Raw genomic sequence first — 20025 nt, 5'->3', positions numbered from 1 at the left:
ACAGCTGGGGCAAGGGGAAGTTGAGCTATGCATTTTTTCCTGATATAAGGAATGTGCCTAAAACCAAAGTATGGAAGAGGCAATTTAGGAATGCGTTGTGAAGCATAAACTAGGCCACAGTTTGGTTCTCTGAAATACTACATTTTGATCTGTAAATCTCTATTCTGCATGGTATCTAAACTATACTGAACTAAAATATAATTGACCATTTTACTGAGTTACAATTCATTAAATAAATGTAATTAGGCCCTAATCTATGGATATCACATGACTGGGCAGGGGCGCAACCTGGTTGGGCCTGGAAGGGCAAAGGTCCGCTTTATTACAGGAGCTAGGCCTGGTGATTATCTGGCAAGAGTTCTGGTGGACCTTCTTGCATGCTGGTTGCATGTTCCCTCAAATGGAGAACTCTGTGGCATTGTGTTGTTTGACAAAACTACACATGTTTGTGTCCTTTTTGTCCCCAGCAAATGAGAAATGCTTACTAATCGGGATGTGAACCAATTTGTGCACAAAATTCATGAGCCGTGTTACGTGTTGTTTATATTTTTGTTCAGTATAAATCAAGATTGTTGTCTTGGTCTTTTTCAGAATAAGCTGTTTACCTCCATTTCTGTATCCTGTGTACAAGTGGAAGGAATTTTATGTATGTAACCTTTATTTAACTAGGCAAGTCAGTTAAGAACAAATTCTTATTTACAATGACAGCCTACCTTGGCCAAACCCTGAAGATGCTGGGCCAATTGTGCGCTGCCCTATGGGACTCCCAATCACGGACTTAGAGACTGCTTTGTTTATTTGGTTGCTAATATTTTTTATCATTGGTTTGGTTTTCTACGGGTTTAATTGAAAAACTAAATGTTTTATTTGAAGTAGGCTACTTTCTGTTACTTGCAAATTAAATGTGCGAACCCCACTTACCGGACAATTGGCCATGGAGAGACCTGAAAATAGCTGTGCAGCGACGCTCCCCTTCCAACCTGACAGAGCTTGAGAGTATCTGCAGAGAAGAATGGGAGAAACTCCCCAAATACATGTGTGCCAAGCTTAGATTGTAGCGTCATACCCAAGAAGAATCGATGCTGTTATCGCTGCCAAATATGCTTCAACAGAGTACTGAGTAAAGGGTCTGAATACTTACGTAAATGTGATATTTCATATATTTTTGTTGTTGGGGGCTGTAAATGTAACAAAATGTGGAAAAAGTCAAGGGGCCTGAATACTTTCCAAATGCACAGTATAAGGTGGATATGGGTTTTCTGTTTTCTCTCAGCTGGGTACACAGTGGGTCCTAAACCTCTGATTGACCTGCTGAGGCAGCGCTCTCGTCCGTACCTCTTCTCCAACTCCCTACCCCTCCTGTCGTGGGTTGTGCTACCCGGGCTGTCGAGCTGCTCCTCGCTTCCAATGAGGTTGCTCAGAGTGTCGGGGACAATACCATGAGGTGGGAATCGGGGAGGGGACCAGGGCCTCTGTTTTGGTGAATGTGGTAGAAACCATCTAAGCTTATGGATTTAACATAGGAGCACGGACAAAAACAGATGAGCCTTTTGTGTTGGTCTTTGTGAAAACCACGTATGAGCAAAATCATGAATAGTGAATATGACAAGTTTTAAAAGAGCAATTGAATCAATCAAATTCAATCAAATCTATTTATAAAGCCCTTCTTACATCAGCTGATGTCACAAAGTGCTGTTCAGAAACCCAGCCTAAAACCCCAAACCGCAAAACTCCCTAGAAGTGCCAAAAAAGGAAGAAACCTAGAGAGGAACCAGGCTATGAGGGGTGGCCAGTCCTCTTCGGGCTGGGCCGGGTGGAGATTACAACAGAACATGGCCAAGATGTTCAAATGTTCATAAATGACCAGCAGGGTCAAATAATAATAATCACAGTGGTTGTCGAGGGTGCAGGTCAGCACCTCAGGTGTCAGTGTCAGTTGGCTTTTCATAGCTGATCATTCAGAGCATCTCTACCGCTCCTGCTGTCTCTAGAGAGTTGAAAACAGCAGGTCTGGGACAGGTAGTACGTCCGGTGAACAGGTCAGGGTTCCAAAGCTGCAGGCAGAACAGCAAGGTGGACTCGGGACAGCAAGGAGTCATCATGCAAGGTAGTCCTGAGGCATGGTCCTAAGGCTTAGGTCCTCTGAGAGAGAATTAGAGAGAGCATACTTAAATTCACATAGGACACCGGATAAGACAGGAGAAATACTCCAGATATAACAGATTGACCCATGCCCCCCGACATACACATTTCTGCTGCATAAATACTGGAGGTTGAGATTGGAGGGGTCGGGAGACACTGGCCCCATCTGACGATACCCCTGGACAGGGCAAAACAGGCAGGATATAACCCCACCCACTTTGCCAAAGCACAGCCCCCACAACACTAGAGGGATATCTTCAACCACCAACTTACTATCCTGAGACTTACTAAGGCCGAGTATAGCCCACAAAGATCTCCGCCAAGGCACAATCCAAGGGGGGGGGGGGGTCGCCAACCCGGACAGGCAGATCACGTCAGTGACTCAACCCACTCAAATGACGCACCCCTCCTAGGGACGGCATGGAAGAGCACCAGTAATAGGGTTAGAGGCAGAGAATCCCAGTGGAGAGAGGGGAACCGGCCAGGCAGAGACAGCAAGGGCGGTTTGTTGCTCCAGTGCCTTTCCGTTCACCTTCACACTCCTGGGTCTACACTCAATCATAGGACCTACTGAAGAGATGAGTCTTCAATACAGATATAAAGGTTGAGACCGAGTGTGTGTCTCTCACATGGGTAGGCAGACCGTTCCATAAAAATGGAGCACTATAGGAAAAAGCCCTGCCTCCAGCTATTTGCTTAGAAATTCTAGGGACAGTAAGGAGGCCTGCATCTTGTGACCATAGCGTACGTATAGGTATGTATGGCAGGACCAAATCGGAAAGATAGGTAGGAGCAAGCCCGTGTAATGCTTTATAGGTTAGCAGTAAAACCTTGAAATCAGCCCTTGCCTTAACAGGAAGCCAGTCTAGAGAGGCTAGCACTGGAGTAATATGATTTAAAAAATTGGTTCTAGTCAAGATTTTAGTAGCCGTGCTTAGCACTATCTGAAGTTTATTTAGTGCTTTATCTGGGTAGCAGGAAAGTAGAGCATTGCAGTAGTCTAACCTAGAAGTGACAAAAGCATGGATTAATTTTTCTGCATAATTTTTGGACAGAAACAATGACCTTGAGATTGACGAATCCCTTGTGCTGAAAAAGTAACGAGATTTGTGTTTATTCTGCATTCAACACTTTTGCTTATTTCATCTCTCATCTGTACTGTATCCTTCACAGGAGGTTGGTGGCACATTTAATTGGGGAGGATGGGCTCGTGGTAATGGCTGGAGTGGAATAGTATCAACCATTCCATTTGCTCCGTTCCAGACATTATTATGAGCTGTCCTCTGATTAGCAGCCTCCACTGGTGTCCTTCCACACATGTTTACAGTTTCAAGAGCACTACATGTTTCCCAGAGAACCCAGTTAGCAACCATGACAGTTGAAGGCATTGATACTGTATAAGTAACGATGGCTATTTCTGTAATGTCTTTATTCACTCCCCCTCTCGTAGGTTCAGAAACAAAATGACCGAGGCTGAATTCACCATTTCAGGCTCTGACCACCCCATCTGTCCTGTGATGCTGGGGAGTGCCAGACTAGCCTCTCTGATGGCTGATGACATGCTGAAACTAGGTGAGGCAACTGTTCAAGCTGAATATGAATGGAGCACATGCACATTTCAAGCATTATCAAGAATTACAACACAGTCTGTATATTGGTTTGAAATACTCTAAGGATTTTTTTTGTCCACTCATTTTATAGAACTGAACTATTTTTGAAAACCTTGATCAAAAATATTTCTGTGGGATTCCAAATGAGTGGACACATCAACCTGTAGAGGGAGACAGAGATACTCATTGATATTTTGTATTCAACAATTTTGTCTCACAAAATGGGAGCTGACAACAATCAGAGACCTAATAGTTTATTAGCTGCAAACTACACTGCTTGAATACAAGGGCTGGAAAAAAATACTCATTTGAATCATTCTGGCCTTTTCTTGAAGAACTGTAGTCTTCAGTGTTATGTCTAGCTACTACAAGTACCCATTATTCTGTCTCCCACAGGAGTGTATGTGATTGGGTTCTCCTACCCAGTGGTACCAAAGGGCAAAGCCAGAATCCGGGTCCAGATCTCAGCGGCCCACACTGACCAGGACATTGACCACGCTGTGGATGCTTTCATACAGACAGGCAGGAAGCATGGAGTTCTGCCTTAAAAAGAAGAACTCGTGGATCATTTTGCTGCCAATAAGCAAGTTAAAAAGACAAGGAGCTTGCAGAGTTTGGACTGCGGTTACAGGTTACACAGGAGGCCTATGAATGAGAGTGCGACAATGATAATTTATTACATACAGGGTAATGTATTACAGATGAAGCTCAATTGTGGTCAATACTATTTGTGTTGCAATTGAATGAATAAAATACTTTTGTTAACAAACGTTGGTATTTTCCAATGGAGCTAGCTAGATATGGTTGTAATACTGGGTAAGCTAGAAGATATTTTAAAGTATTGTTTTTATTTCGAGCAATAAACGTGTGCTTGCATCAATAGTAACTTTGTAAACACAACGAACAGAGTTGTTGTTTCAGTTTGTTGTAGAGCCACCACAATGTAATGTCCCTGGCTTGGTCGTATGTTTTTATTTTATTTTTTATCCCCGTTCTTTTCCCGCCACAAACTCTTGCAAGTCCCACCCTTCTACAATCAGGATACGCCTCCTGCAATGTATTCAGCCAATCATTATCACTAGTCGATCATATCTCCCAATGGCAAAGCGTCACTACTCGACCTCGCCGGTAAGTGACGATATTTTTTTGCCGGGAAAGAGTTTGCGTGGAATTCATTGTCCACAGAAGATCATTGGCGTCAGTCGCCAAAAACTGTATTGCTTTTAGGATTTATGCACTTTGCGCACGCATACTTAATTTTCAGCACTTTCTAGATATAATCGGTGTATTATGTCTGGTTTCGACGACCCGGGAGTTTATTACAGTGACAGCTTCGGCGGTGGAGATGGACTAGGGGATGAAGGTGGAGTGAAACGGAGCCAGATCAAGAAACGATTCCGTGAATTTCTTCGGCAGTTCAGAGTTGGGACCGATCGCACCGGTTTCACCTATAAATACAGGTAAGATCGAGATTTAATTAAGTGCCACGAAGTCATTGTCGATGGCTACCGCCGGTTGGTGTGATGTTCCACAGATACCCAACGTTAAGTTAGCTAGCCAGTTAGTTAGCGAACAGTTAGCCAGTTACTGTAACGTTAGCTAACTAACTACCACTGATCACCACAATGGTCTTGAAGGAATAAAGTTTGACTCTTCAAGGTCCTGTGATTGAGTTTGTAGTTCGTTTTTATTTGCCTTATGATTATATTCGCATTCTGTTTTAAGATATTTATCTTATTGTTCATATTGGATTGTTGACATGTGTTCTGCTGTGTAGAGATGACCTTAAGAGACACTACACCCTGGGGGAGTACTGGGTGGAGGTGGAGATGGAAGACCTGGCCAGCTTTGACGAAGACCTGTCAGACTGCCTGCACAAGCTGCCCTCTGAGAACCTGCCGCTGGTGAGAAGATTGGATAGACTAATAACAGACAAATAATTTGAGGAGTTTTAATTGCAGAAATTGCAGGCTGAATAATTAATGGTTTAGATGGATTCCTATATTTTCTGTTGCTGATCATATCATACTGATCTTATATTCTATTTGGCAAATAATTATATCTGAAAATGATCCCTTTAAACTGAGCCCTGACATTATGATTGACAGCTGGAGGAGGCTGCCCAGGAGGTGGCTGACGAGGTGACCCGTCCCAGGCCCCTGGGAGAGGAGACAGTGCAGGAAATCCAGGTCATGCTGAAGAGTGACGCCCATCCTGCCTCCATCCGCAACCTCAAGGTAAGAGACTATCTGAGGATACAATGCTGGGCCTTTCAGCTTTCAGTTGGTTCATGTAGAAGGTGGCATGAAAGATTCACTCAATTTCCCATCCATGTAAAATGCCATGACTCTGAACTCTCCATCTCTTTCTCTCTGGTAGTCGGAGCAGGTGTCCAGGCTGGTGAAGGTCCCAGGGATCGTCATCTCTGCCACGGCTGTGAGGGCCAAGGCCACCAGAGTGTGTTTGCAGTGTCGTGGCTGTCGCTCTGTCATCAGTAACATCTCCCTGCCCCCAGGCCTGCAGGGCTACGCTCTTCCCCGAAAGTGCAACACGTGAGTGCAACGCTCTGAGTTGTTGAGTGTTTGTGTGCACACTCCAGTGCATGGAAAAAATGCATAAAGTCATTGTGTGTGTAAAATCATCTGCTTTATCATTGTGTGTGATTTCATTCTTAAACATCTCTCTCTCAGTGAGCAGGCAGGCAGGGTGAGGTGTCCTATAGATCCCTACTTCATAATTCCAGACCGTTGTGTCTGTGTGGACTTCCAGACCCTCCGTTTGCAGGAGTCTCCAGATGCTGTGCCACACGGAGAGATGCCCCGCCACCTGCAGCTCTACTGTGACAGGTAACACACACACAACATCGTCTGTGTGCCTCAATATTCTCAATTAAATACAATTAACATATGCCGATATATACACACAGTGCAAAGTGAGACCGACGAGTACATACCACATTACAGCTCATGTTCTGCCTCCCCTCAGGTACCTGTGTGACCGTGTGGTCCCTGGGAACAGAGTGACCATCATGGGGATCTACTCAATCAAGAAGGTGGCCCAAGCTAAGGGCAAGGGCAGAGATAAAAGTGCAGGCGTGGGCATCCGCTCCTCCTACCTCCGTGTGATGGGCATTCAGCAGGACACAGAGGGAGCAGGTAGGCACGATAAGGCTACTAGAGGTTAGATTACTTATCCAACATTATGTCCTATGTGGGATAGTACTATAGATATAATGCTATCTTTGTCTCTCAGGTCGTGGGGCCACAGGGTCAGTCTCCCCTCAGGAAGAGGAGGAGCTGAGAGCTTTGGCCTCCTCCCCCGACGTCTACGGCTCCCTCGCCCGTTCCCTCGCTCCTTCCATCTACGGCAGTGATGACCTGAAAAAGGCCATCGCCTGCCTGCTGTTTGGCGGCTCCAGGAAGAGGTAAGTCATAAACATTGGAAATGGCATGTAGAATTTTAATAGATTTTTGATGTGAGTAGATTTCTCTCCAGTGTGTATGTGTAATGACCTTTCCTCTCTCAGGCTGCCTGACGGGCTGACCCGTAGAGGAGACATCAACTTGCTAATGCTGGGAGACCCCGGTACTGCTAAGTCTCAGCTGCTCAAGTTTGTGGAGAGGTGCTCTCCCATTGGGGTAAGGATGGGCTTGATGAATGATTATATTAATTTATATTAATTCATATATATATGTGTGTGTGTGTGTGTGTGTGTGTGTGTGTGTGTTGTGTGTGTGTGTGTGTGTGTGTGTGTGTGTGTGTGTGTGTGTGTGTGTGTGTGTGTGTGTGTGTGTGTGTGTGTGTGTGTGTGTGTGTGTGTGTGTGTGTGTGTGTGTGTGTGTGTGTGTGTGTGTGTATTCCAAGATTAATTGAAAAAAATATATATATATTTCAGAGCAATCATGACACTCCCTCAACATAGATTTAGACCAGAATTACAAAGATGGATTCCAGACATTTCATTTGCTGACAATTTAATTTATCAGCATGCTAGTGACCCCTATCGAAAGCGCTAACCCGTATCTTCTCTCTCTCTCTCCCTCTGTCAGGTGTATACCTCAGGTAAAGGCAGCAGTGCTGCTGGTCTGACGGCCTCTGTCCTGAGGGACCCTGTCACCCGTGGCTTCATCATGGAGGGAGGAGCCATGGTGCTGGCTGACGGTGGGGTGGTGTGCATCGATGAGTTTGACAAGGTAAAGAAACATGGACAAGAGAGTACATCAATTGCTGAATACTTGACTGGTTTGTTTGCAGATGCTTAACTGTGTCTCTCTTTCTTTTCAGATGAGAGAGGATGACCGAGTAGCCATCCATGAAGCCATGGAGCAACAGACCATCTCCATTGCCAAGGCTGGCATCACCACCACCCTGAACTCCCGCTGCTCTGTGCTGGCTGCTGCCAACTCTGTGTTTGGCCGTTGGGACGACACCAAGGGAGAGGACAACATCGACTTCATGCCTACCATCTTGTCCCGTTTTGACATGATCTTTATCATCAAGGACATCCACGACCATCAGAGAGACATGGTGAGGGAACACACTTTAGTCTGTTCTGTGTGTGTGTGTGTGTGGGGGGAAGGTTTATGCACAGGGATACTGAACACTGCCTAGGCTAGTGCAGTGTTAACACTATTGACCTTCTTTTCTCTCTCAGACTCTGGCCCGCCACGTGATGAACGTCCATCTCAGTGCTCATACTCAGACTGAGGGTGTGGAGGGAGAGATCACACTGGCCACACTGAAGAAGTACATTGCCTATGCCAGAACGTGAGTCTTGAAAAATCTTTTATTTCTGCAGATTTCTTCTGTGTATGTTAGATTCTGTTTATATTGAGTTCATGAACTCTACTTGCAGAGAAACAATACTACACGCTAGTATGTACACATGAAGGGGTTTGGTTTGTAACGGTCAAATGTGCCCTGACAGGAAATGTGGCCCACGTCTCTCTGCGGCGGCAGCTGAAAAGCTGAAGAACAGATACGTGGTGATGAGGAGTGGAGCGAGGGAACATGAGAGGGAGAGCGACAGGAGAGCCTCCATCCCCATCACTGTCCGGTACCTATATGATACTTCACCTGCCAACATCTTTACCAGTCAGGATACTGTCCATCTTCAGTGTCATAATGCTTTGTTCTCCGTGGTCCACTGCAGGCAGTTGGAGGCTGTGGTGCGCATCTCTGAGTCTCTGGCCAAGATGAAGCTGCAAGCCGTGGCTGGAGAGGAGGAGGTGGACGAGGCCTTGCGGCTCTTCCAGGTGTCCACACTGGACGCTGCGCTGTCCGGCAGCCTCTCGGGTGTGGAGGGTTTCACCACTCAGGAGGACCAGGAGATGATTTCCCGTGTTGAGAAGCAGCTGAAGAGACGCTTTGCCATTGGCTCCCAGGTGTCCGAGCACAGCATCGTCCAGGACTTCACCAAGCAGGTCAGTTACACTAGTCTACTTTGAACAGTGTTGAACAGAGACGAACCACTTGGTCAAATACATTGAAGTACTTTGGGCATTGGAATGTTTGGCATTTGTCTATATGATTCAGTGCTGTCCTCAGTTGGCCTACTTGTTGCCCTGTAGCCTGTTTACCTGTCCACTGATCAGAATCTCTCTCTACCCTCTCCCATATACAGAAGTATCCAGAGCAGGCCATCTACAAGGTCCTTCACCTGATGATGAGGAGGGGAGAGCTGCAGCACCGCATGCAGAGGAAGGTGCTCTACAGAGTCAAGTAGTCTCACAAAAAGATATACGCAAAAGATTAAGTCACGATGGGCTTTGTAAATAGTAGAAGGGACCGGTGTCTCCTCAATTCACTCTTCCTCACAAGCCAGTGGACATCTTCATGAAGTCACGTCGATATGTCTTCTCCATCTTAGACCACAGAGCCACTACAGAGCCACTGATGTCTACCTTTTCATGTGTTGCTTTGCCAAGTTTAACTGTTCTATTGCAACAGTTGGATGAACTGTATTGTTGTTGAATTGTTTGGGGTAAGAAAATTGATGTGAGAATGCCCTAAAGATTGTTAATGTTAAATCATTGTGTAAGGTATTTTGTTTTGAAAATAAATAGCAAACTTCTTTATTTAGACATTTCTTATGTTGAAATGGTGTGCATAATCTTTAATGATACATATACAAAGATATTGCAATTAATACATGCAATTTTCATTTTAAGATTGCCTTAGGTGTTTTTTTAAAAGTCAGTCAAACAAGTGCTGTAAATGCACACACCCTTTAGGTGGTTATGACTAGTCAAGTGATTCTGTCAACTACATAAAAATACAATTTAAGGACCTATTTCAAGGCTTTAGAATACATAGATACCCATTCTGACTGTTGCTAAAGCAACACAAATACCCAGTGACAACTGCATGATGGACAAAGAGGAGATGATAGCTGGTGTCTCGGCCTTTTCTTGGTCCCCTGCAAAAGCAAAGTAATACCTTTCTATAACACAAATGGAAGGCAAAAGATCACATTTCCAATCAGCATATGAGCTTGTACTTACCATAAGCTTCCTCTGTGACCCTCAACATTTTCTGTAGATCATCAAAGACCTGAAGAAATAACCTGTCTTCATTGAACAAGAACACAATCATCAGCAATATGCGATGGCACCCAGTAACATGTTTACACTGCATCGTTCACTAGACCTTCCCAGTTTCACTTCCTCTTCACAGTCATGTTTAGCTAGTTTTAATGTCACGTGCACAAGTACAGTGAAAAAATGCCTTTCTTGTAAGCTCTAAACCCAACAATGCAGTAATAAGAATGTAATACTAAAAATAAAGTAGAACAAAAACATGAGAAAAATAAATAAGAAAACGAGAAAGCATACTATAATACAGGGACAGTCAGTTCCAGAACCATATTTAAAATGTGCATGGATACTGGAGTGATATCGGTAGATATGCATAGGGATATATGATAAAACAGTAGCAGCAGTGTGTATGATGATTGTATTTGAGTGTGTCTGTGTAGAGTCTATAAATGTATGTGCATATTATTTGTGTGTGAGTGAGTTTGTGTCTTGGAGTGTTTGTGTCTGTGCAAAAATAAAATACAAGGGTCAACTCTGTGTAGCTATTTAGTTAGCTATTTAGCAGTCTTATGGCTTGGGGATAAAGCCTGGCAGACTTGATGCACCGGTTCAACTTGCAGTGCAGAATCCATTTTGACTTGGGAGGCTGGATTTTGTTTTCCAGGCCCTATTTAGCAGTCTTATGGCTTGGGGTGAATGGCAGGGAAGCTGTTCAGTAGCCTCTGGGCTGTCAAACTTGATGCCATGCGATCAAGGGCAGTGCAGTGCAGAAGCAGTGATGCAGCCAGTCAAGATGCTCTCAATGGGCTGGAACTGGAGTGACTTTTCATTACTGTATTTTCCCATAACCTATTTCTTACCCAGTTTGCTTCCAACTTCTTCTCTTTCACTCACCTGGATGTTGAGTTCGAAGGCCATGATAGCCTCCTCCAGCACCCCATCCCTCTCTTCCTTGGTCAGCTCGATGCTGTTCATTCTGCTCCTGTACAGCTGCTTGAAGCGGTTAGGGCTTGACACTCCAGGGAAGGAGAAAACGACAGTCCCTCTCCGCTGCTTAACCCAATTGACTTCTGGGTAATCTTCCCCAATACTTGTCCTCCTGACAGGTCACCTAGGTAACGGGTATAGGCGTGGGCCACCAGCAATTTAGGATTGCCTTCACCAATCTGAAGAGGGAAACAAATAAATTGTTATTACTAAGCAGGTACACAATTAAGATAGTGTGCCTACCCTGCATGTTGGTATATCTATAGCCTGTACCTTGCGAAGTCTCTGTGTATATCTGTGTGTTGCAGCAGGAATGATGACTCTCTTTTGCCACTCCTGTCCAAAGAAGTGTTCCAGATCTCTCTCTAGTGTCTCCAGTCGGGCCAGTTCCTGGGGGAAGTATATTGGTGCAACACCTGGGTGGGAAGCATTTCTGTCCATCTCCTCTTCCAGTGCTTTGTAGATCTCATAGAGGAACACAGAAGAAGCTGCCATGGAAAAGAGGGGTTACAGATGAATACTTAGTACACAGTGAGTGCTCATTTTCCATGACTATGTAGAAAGTTAAACAAAAGGCATTCTAGGCCGTTCATAATATGGAAACCACTGTAAATTATTTTGGCAAGTGGTTTTTAATATCACTCAGATGGGCTTTTCTCACCTTGTACTGCGGAAGAGTTATCTGTCCCTTCTGATAGCTCAGCATCAGTTGGGTGTTTTCTGCCCTGACATGGATCTCTTTAGTTGCTGCTTTTATCTGTTCTGACAAATCCCTGAGGAGAGATGGAGAACATTAGGAAGACATCCTGATTTACCTGAGTACAGTCAATGTGAGCACAGAGTTTGCAGTTAGTAATTGTGTTCTGTATGTTCAATACCTTTACTTTACCATATATCAGCCCTGACCTGGTCTGAAATACAATAATCTAGTAAACATATCGACCATTCATTACAAAATGACTGTACCTGCCAGGGTTCTGCATATCATCTTTCCGTGCCGAGTTGACTGTCTCCATGTCTGTAATCCAGAATGTTTTTATATGGTGGATTCTGCCATGTTGATTACCCAAATGTGACCAATTTGTTACAGTTGATTAATGTCAGTGAAAGAGGACCCTTCTTGATAATTTACAGGAAACTGTTGGGTAAAAACCTTGTTGATGTCTTGTTATACAGCTGGTAAACCAAAGCTGCCTCACCTCTCAAAACCTGTTTAAAGGCACTTAAAACTTTTATCTTCTTTCACCCTCTGAATGGCATCCAATTCATGTCTCATATTTCTCACTTGAAAATCCCTTTAACCTTCTCCTCCCAACTACATGGATTTGGATTTAACAGGTAATATCAAAATCAAATGGGAATGTCATGTTTCTAATGTTTTGTGCTCAGTGTATGTACCTTTTAGTTTTCTGAAGATTAATCAAATCAAATCAAAGTTTATTTGTCAGTGAGGGAATAGCATGAGTGAGTAGATGGGAGTGAAGTGCTTACTAACAGGCTCTAACCAACAGTGCAATTTCTAAAAATACAAATTAAGGTATTAGGTGAACAATAGGTAAGTAAAGTTAAAAACAACAGTAAAAAGACAGTGAAAACAAACAGTTATAATACAGTAGCGAGTGCTACAAAACAGTAGCGAACAGGCACCAGTTAGTCGGGCTGATTGAGGTAGTATGTACATGTGGATATGGTTAAAACAGCCTATTTGATGAACAGAGAGTGCAGTGCCCAAGAGGGGTTGGTTGGCGGGACACAATGCAGATAGCCCGGTTAGCCAAGTTGGGGCACTGGTTGGTCCTAATTGAGGTAGTAGGACCATTCTTGTTAAACATGCTTATATATGAAACAGAGAGTAGCAGCAAAAAACCAGTGTTGGGGTGGGACACAATGCAAATAGTCTGGGTAGACATGTGGTTACCCGTTCAAAAGTCTTATGGCTTGGGGGTAAAACTGTTGAGAAGCCTTTTTGTCCTAGACTTCCCCCTGGCTGAATGGGGTCTTTGACAATTTTTGTCTCAACCGCCTGTCTCAAGGTCCTGAAAAGGCAGCTTAGCCCCAGTGATGTACCTGTCTCCACTACCCTCTGTAATGCCTGATTGGAGGCCGGCAGTTTCATACCAGGCAATGATGCAATAAGTGTTGCAGCTGTAGAACTTTCAGGATCTGAGGACCCATGCCTAATCTTTTTGGTTCCTGAAAGGGTATGGCTTTTTGTCTTCTGAAGATGAATGAATAACTAGAGTGATTCAATATGCTGATTTAACTGCAGGCAGGACTCAATGGTTAAATAATCCAATTTAATCCAATTCTTTTTCCCAATGTATTCATTGAACTTTGTGTTGGTACAAAGTTACAGCCACAAATGACTAACTGCAGGTCAAAATTCATTTCAGGGGATTACATTGTAAACTCTTGTGTTCAACATTCAATTTGTATGATTTACCTTACATTTGGCTATTATTTATCTATTGATCTATTACCAATCTATAGATAACCTGATTCAACAGGTCTCAACAAAATAGAGAAGGGGATACCATGACTCAACAGAAATGTATGTTGCAGCTGCAGAAGGCAAACATAAGAGCAATTTCTAGGCATGAGAATTTTATGAATAGTTAATTGTGTTTATGATATTATAATAATATGCATGCTATGTTTCACTTAATTAACATTTGATGATGATTAGTATGTATTTCACTAAAAAATATCAAACTACTACAATTATCGCAAAATCTCAAAAATTGCAACATTACAAAGTTTATAACATTGTAATAAAGAATGTAAAATGTCAAATGTGTTACTTTTGCTACTTGATACTTTGTATCAAAAGTATGGAACATTTCTTGTCCATCACTTTAAATTTTATCACGCCCTCTATTTTACACACAAGCTCTTATTGGCCAGAATAGAGCAGCGTTTATTGGTCAGAATACTGTGGTATGCTGGAGTGTCGTATCAAGGGATGGGGCTCCGTTATGAAATTCAGACTATAGGTTGTTGGAGAGTTTTATTTACAGACCAAATGCAAAATTATATGGAATTAGATGAGAGGGAACCACTGCAGTGAAAGGTAAAACATCCTACTTTAATAGATATGCTGTGTGTTTTGTGCTCGTGGAGAGCTTCTCAACCAGCGGTCTAATGCAGCTGCATCCCCTCATGTCGAGTTATGATGTCGGGCCAGAGTTTCAAGGCAAGCACGGGGATACACCCCATGAAGGCCCGCTATTGTCGTAGTTTCTCTGTTCTTCCACTCACTTGAACAATGCTATCTGATATGTCATTTCATTTGACCTTCTTATGTTGGTAAATCCATTGAAAAGAGTTGCATAACTTTGACAATAATATAGTTGCTGCTCAGTGGATATTTTCAGATTGCAGCTTTCAAAACTTAAATTTGCCGTTGATTATTGTCACCAGGGTATTGCAATGACTAAAACTCACTCTCCCACCATTAAATGCCTTCATTGCCTTTTACTCATTTATAGGTAATGGATTCCCCTATCCTTCTTCTCCTAGCCCGCCTGGTCGCCCTAGTTCAATGTTTTCATGATGACTACCACAGTCACAACAGCACCCGTCACCATGACTACTGTGTGCTTGGTGCCGGGCCTGCCGGCCTTCAGATGGGTCACTTTCTCTCCAAGAGTCAGAGAGAATACATCATCTTGGAGAGGAACTCTGGACCAGGGAGCTTCTTCAATATGTGAGTGCCTCTGTAGTAATGGGTGTTGACTATATCGGGTATTGCACTTTGCTGAATCAATTTTCCAACTCAGCAAGGTATTTTGTAACAGTGCAACAATGATGCAACTTTCTCTATTGCCCTGCTCATAGAAATATGTTCTGACCTACACCATGTACATGAACATGTGTTGTATCTCATGGATGTTTTTTTGTCCCTTTAAAGATACCTCGACACAGGAAACTCATCAGCATCAACAAGATCTACACAGGAAGGCGGAACCGCGAGTTCAACCTTCGTCACGATTGGAACTCCCTCCTGAGTGACAGGCCCGACCTGCTGCTTCAGCGAGTCAGCCGGGAGCTCTACCCAGACGCAGACTCATTCCCCCGCTACCTCTCCATGTATGTGAAGGAGCTGGGGCTGAAGGTCCAGTATGGGGTGGACATCGGGAAGATCAGGGCCTCAGAGTCTGAATCACCTAGAGGCAGGGGATACATACTGACTGACCAGCGTGGACTGGACTATACATGCAGGTACTGTGTTATATCTATACACATATCTAATGTAAAAGGTTGGAAATATGGAACAATTCTCCACTATGCATCCCATTTAAGAGATGATTCTCTCTCTCTCTTTCTTTCCTACCCACAGAGTCCTCCTGGTGTCCACGGGACTGTGGGATCCTCAGAAGGTCCAGTTTGAGGGCTCAGACCTGGTGGAGGGCTATGAGTCCATCCCTGTGGACCCAGAGGAGTATAAGGACCAGGCCGTGCTGATCCTGGGTAAGGGGAACTCAGCATTTGAAACAGCTCAGAGCATCCTGGGTCGGGCCAGCCGGATCCATCTCTACAGCCCGAGCCCGGTCCGCCTAGCCTGGCAGACACACTACGTCGGAGACCTCAGGTACTGAGAGGCATCATCAGCTTTTGACTCCCATATTGTCCTCTCCTACCAATTGTTCTTTCTTTTGTTTCACTGATTTAGTACTCCTGCAGCAGTGTTTTAGATCGGAGTATGTTGCTATTCCCTTTAGCATAATCTGTTCATATCAAAGTGATCTATTTCCTCTCTTCCACAGAGCTGTGAACAATGAGCTGCTAGACACGTACCAGCTAAAGTCCCTTGATGGGCTGGTGGAGGGAGGCCTTGAGGACATTGCTATCGTCAGGAATGGAGAGGATGAAAAGAAGCGCTCAGGCAGAAAGAAGAAGTGCAGATCCAGTGGGAAGGAAAAGCGTGGCAAGTTGTTCCTTACTCTATCTGAGCTTCTGGACAGTTTGGATGGGAAGAACAGTTCAAAGGTCACAGCGACAAACCTGCCTGTGTACCACAATGACAACTTCTCTCTCCGCCAGCCATATGATCGTGTGATCCGCTGCCTGGGGTTCCGGTTCAACTTCAGCATCTTTGATGGGTATGTAAATGATCATTTTACAGTGGCATGTCTTTACATAATGCAAAATAGTTCTGTTAAAGTTCTTGTTTTCTATGGAAGTGGTGGATCTTCTGTTTTATCATTTTCATTGGAAAAGCCATGCTGTTTCAGTCAGATAATGTCAGTCTGTCCTAATGATACCGTTAATCTCTCTAGCTCTGCCCGCCCACCAAGCAGTGAGGGTGCCAGGGGGCGGTTGCCAGGGGTGACAGCCTGGTACGAAGGGCGGGGAACCCCAGACCTTTTTGTTCTGGGGACGGCAGCCCACTCAAGAGACTATCGCTCTTCTGCAGGGGGGTTCATCCATGGCTTCCGATACACAGGTAACCATTCAAACTGCTGGTATTACAACGTAGACAGAGTAAATATGACTTAGTTAGTAACTGCCTGTAAAGGGGGAAAAACTTTGAAATTACAAATTTGTCTATAAAATAATGTTTTTATAGACAAAATGTGTGTTTTTTCACTATTTATTGTTGTAACTTTGTTATGTGTTCCACCTTAGTGCGTGCTGTACATAGAGTCCTTGAGCTGCGTTACCATAGCAACTCCTGGCCAGCAATCAAACTGTCAATCAGTCAGCTGCAGTCCTGGCTGTTGAGGAGGGTCAATGAGGCCTCCGGACCATACCAAATGTTTGGGGTACTTGGAGACATCATTTTACTAAGAGGGTAAGTAGTGCTGAACCACTGTGCACATTTTCTTCATGATTATAGTCCCTCATGGTAATTTACCTTTCTCTACCAATGAATCTCACATTGATTGATTGCCTATAGATATCCCATTTATGTTCACTAAGGCTGTGTTTACACAGGCAGCCAAATTCTGATTTTTTTTTCATAATCTGTATTTTGACCAATCTGAGCAGCCCTGAAAATGATCTGATGTGAAAAGATCTAATGTGATTGGTAAAAATACCAATTAGTGTAAAAAAAGGTCAGAATTGGGATGCCTGTGTAAACGCAGCCTAAATTAATCCATTTGTGAACCAGTTTAACTTTGAGTAATCTTCTCCTTTCCTGTCAGCTCTCACTGTGAGTACCTGGAGGAGTTTCCCCTCCAGGCCCTGCCCCAGTTCTCTTCTCTGTCTGGCCACCAGCTCTCCAAGCATGGGCTGCTGGTTCTGGTTCTACAGTACGGGCTGAACCGCACAGACTCACTGGGCCCTGGCAGGGCAGAGTCAGAGTGGACCCGTGCCTGGAGGTCCAACTTCCTCCACCCTGTTCTATATTACTACGACAAACTTCCCACTGGTGAGTGTGAGAATGTTAGAAACCTTATGAAGAGTACAAAACAGTTTGACCTTATGGTTGTATTAAAACTAAGTTAAGTAATGACATTCAAATTAAGAATATTTCTGTGTATAGTACAAGGCATCTTTGTGGTATGACGTCAGCATTCAAACCTACGTATGTATGTAAAAACAAATACATGTTATTCTTTCATTTGTCTGCCATCCTAAACAGAGAGGGACATGAGACACCGTCCTGTTGGCTGGCCACTGCCACGGCCCAAGGCAGTGCATCACATGATCGAGGACTTCTTGACTGAGTGGGATGGGCCCATCTCCCACAGCCAGCCACTGCGGCGCTTCCTGGAACACTGTCTCCACACTGACCTCAGGGCCTTCTATGCAGGTAGAGCATGTCCTTACCTGATTCCTCATTACAACACCTTATTATACTAGGGTAGATATGCTCTTAGTATGCTCTAGGATATGTCCTTTATATTTCCATATACAGTACCTCCTACTCATCTATTTATATCACACACGATTTGTTTGTTCACTTGTGACATACTGTCATACAGGATCTGTGTTATTACTGTTTTATTATGGTTCTGCCCACTCAAGACATTTTATTACTGATTACTGTTTTACAATGTGTAAAACAAACTTGTTTCTTCTCCCCACAGAGTCATGTTTCCGCTTATCCCTTACCAATCGAAAGCCACCCCTGTTTTGTCGTCAGGGATACCTGAGAAAGCATGGGATTGTTAGGAATAGTCAGCTGTGGCAGCATGCCTATGAAGCTGGGCTAATGCCTGGAGGACAGGACTCTGCATCCACAGACACAGACCCAGCGTTCCCTGATTACCTTACACGAGCTGGAGCCTCAGTGTCCTCTGCAATAAACTTTGACTTCTGATTGTTTACCCAAGGATCCCAAAACTAAGCCTATGACAGTTTTGATGTCCCAAGACATTATCTACCTCCCATTATAATGTCCATGAATATATACAGAGTCTACAAAACATTAAGAACACCTTCCTTATATTGAGTTCCACTCCCTCTTTTGCCCTCAGAACAGCCTCAATTTGTCGGGGCATGGACTATAAGGTGTCGAAAGCGTTCCACAGGGATGCTGGCCCATGTTGACTTCAATGCTTCCCACAGTTGTGTCAAGTTTGGCTGGATGTCCTTTGGGTGGTGGGACCGTTCTTGATACACACAGGAAACTGTTGAGTGTGAAAAACCCAGCAGTGTTGCAGTTGTTGACACAAACCGGTGCGCCTGGCACCTACTACCACACCCTGTTCAAAGACACTGAAATCTTTTGTCTTGTACATTCAACCTCTGAATGGCACACATACACAATCCATGTCTCAGTTGTCTCCAGGCTTAAACATCATTCTTTAACCTGTCTCCTCCTCTTCATCTACACTGATTAAAGTGGGTTTAACAAGTGACACCAATAAGTGTGTCATGGAAAGAGCAGGTGTTCTTAATGTTTTGTACACTCAGTTTGTATATACAGTACCAGTCAAAAGTTTGGACCACCTACTCATTCCAGGGTTATTCTTAATTTTTACTATTTTCTAAATTGTACGATAATAGGGAAGACATCAAAACTATGAAATAACACATGGAATCATGTAGTAACCAAAAAATTGTTAAACAAATCAAAATATATTTTATATTTCAGAATCTTCAAAGTAGCCACCCTTTGCCTTGATGACAGCTTTGCACACTCTTGGCATTCTCTCAACCAGCTCCATTAGTTACCTGAATTCATTTCAAAGGTTCATTTGTGGAATTTCTTTGCTTAATGCATTTTAGCCAATCAGTTGTGTTGTGACAAGGTAGGGTTGGTATAGAAATAGCCCTATTTGGTAAAAGACCAAGTCCATATTATGGCAAGAACAGGTCAAATAAGCAAATGACAGTCCATCATTACTTTAAGACATGAAGGTCAGTCAAAATGGAACATATCAAGAACTCTGAAAGTTTCTTGGAAGTGCAAACCAAGAGCTACGATGAAACTGACTCTCATGAGGACCGCCACAGGGAAGGAAGACCCAGAGTTACCTCTGAACTCTGCTGCAGAGGATAAGTTAATTCGATTTACCATCCTCAGAAATCGGCAATTAACTGCACTTCAGATTGCAGCCCAAGTAAATGCTTCACAGAGTTCAAGTAACAGACACATCTCAACATCAACTGTTCAGAGGAGACTGCGTGAATCAGGCCATTGTCGAACTGCTGCAAAGAAACCACTACTAAAGGACACCAATAGGAAGAGGAGACTTGCTTGGACCAAGAAACACGAGCAATGGACGTTAGACTGGTGGAAATCTGTCCTTTGGTCTGATGAGTCCAAATTTGAGATTTTTGGTTCCAACTGCCGT

General features: G+C 43.8%; 1 protein-coding gene and 2 pseudogenes across 1 annotated transcript; 2 read left to right on the top strand and 1 right to left on the bottom strand.

Annotated features, from left to right (window-relative positions):
* The first annotated feature begins 4504 nt into the window (after positions 1-4504).
* Positions 4505-9675, top strand: LOC121844909 (DNA replication licensing factor mcm5-like). Its single transcript, XM_042315403.1, has 14 exons — positions 4505-5212; positions 5530-5656; positions 5861-5989; positions 6132-6304; positions 6443-6598; positions 6738-6907; positions 7005-7176; positions 7279-7390; positions 7802-7945; positions 8037-8279; positions 8407-8519; positions 8680-8808; positions 8905-9175; positions 9376-9675. Exons 1-14 carry the CDS (start codon positions 5043-5045, stop codon positions 9475-9477), a joined length of 2211 nt encoding a protein of 736 aa, XP_042171337.1. The 5' UTR covers positions 4505-5042; the 3' UTR covers positions 9478-9675.
* A 356-nt stretch (positions 9676-10031) lies between these two features.
* LOC121844911 lies at positions 10032-12291 on the bottom strand (annotated as a pseudogene).
* Positions 12292-14211: 1920 nt separating this feature from the next.
* LOC112247006 lies at positions 14212-18735 on the top strand (annotated as a pseudogene).
* Positions 18736-20025: the final 1290 nt, after the last annotated feature.

Source organism: Oncorhynchus tshawytscha, unplaced genomic scaffold (assembly GCF_018296145.1).
Source record: "Oncorhynchus tshawytscha isolate Ot180627B unplaced genomic scaffold, Otsh_v2.0 Un_contig_2910_pilon_pilon, whole genome shotgun sequence".
Lineage (NCBI taxonomy): Eukaryota > Metazoa > Chordata > Actinopteri > Salmoniformes > Salmonidae > Oncorhynchus > Oncorhynchus tshawytscha.
This window is presented reverse-complemented; position numbering and strand designations above follow the sequence as displayed.

Bases quoted from the DNA above. Each gene is read 5' to 3' on its own strand.
- LOC121844909 (XM_042315403.1), top strand. From the start codon at position 5,043: ATGTCTGGTTTCGACGACCCGGGAGTTTATTACAGTGACAGCTTCGGC. The intron at 8,520-8,679 runs GTGAGTCTTGAA...GTGCCCTGACAG, and splicing joins TACATTGCCTATGCCAGAAC to GAAATGTGGCCCACGTCTCT. The intron at 9,176-9,375 runs GTCAGTTACACT...TCCCATATACAG, and splicing joins TCCAGGACTTCACCAAGCAG to AAGTATCCAGAGCAGGCCAT.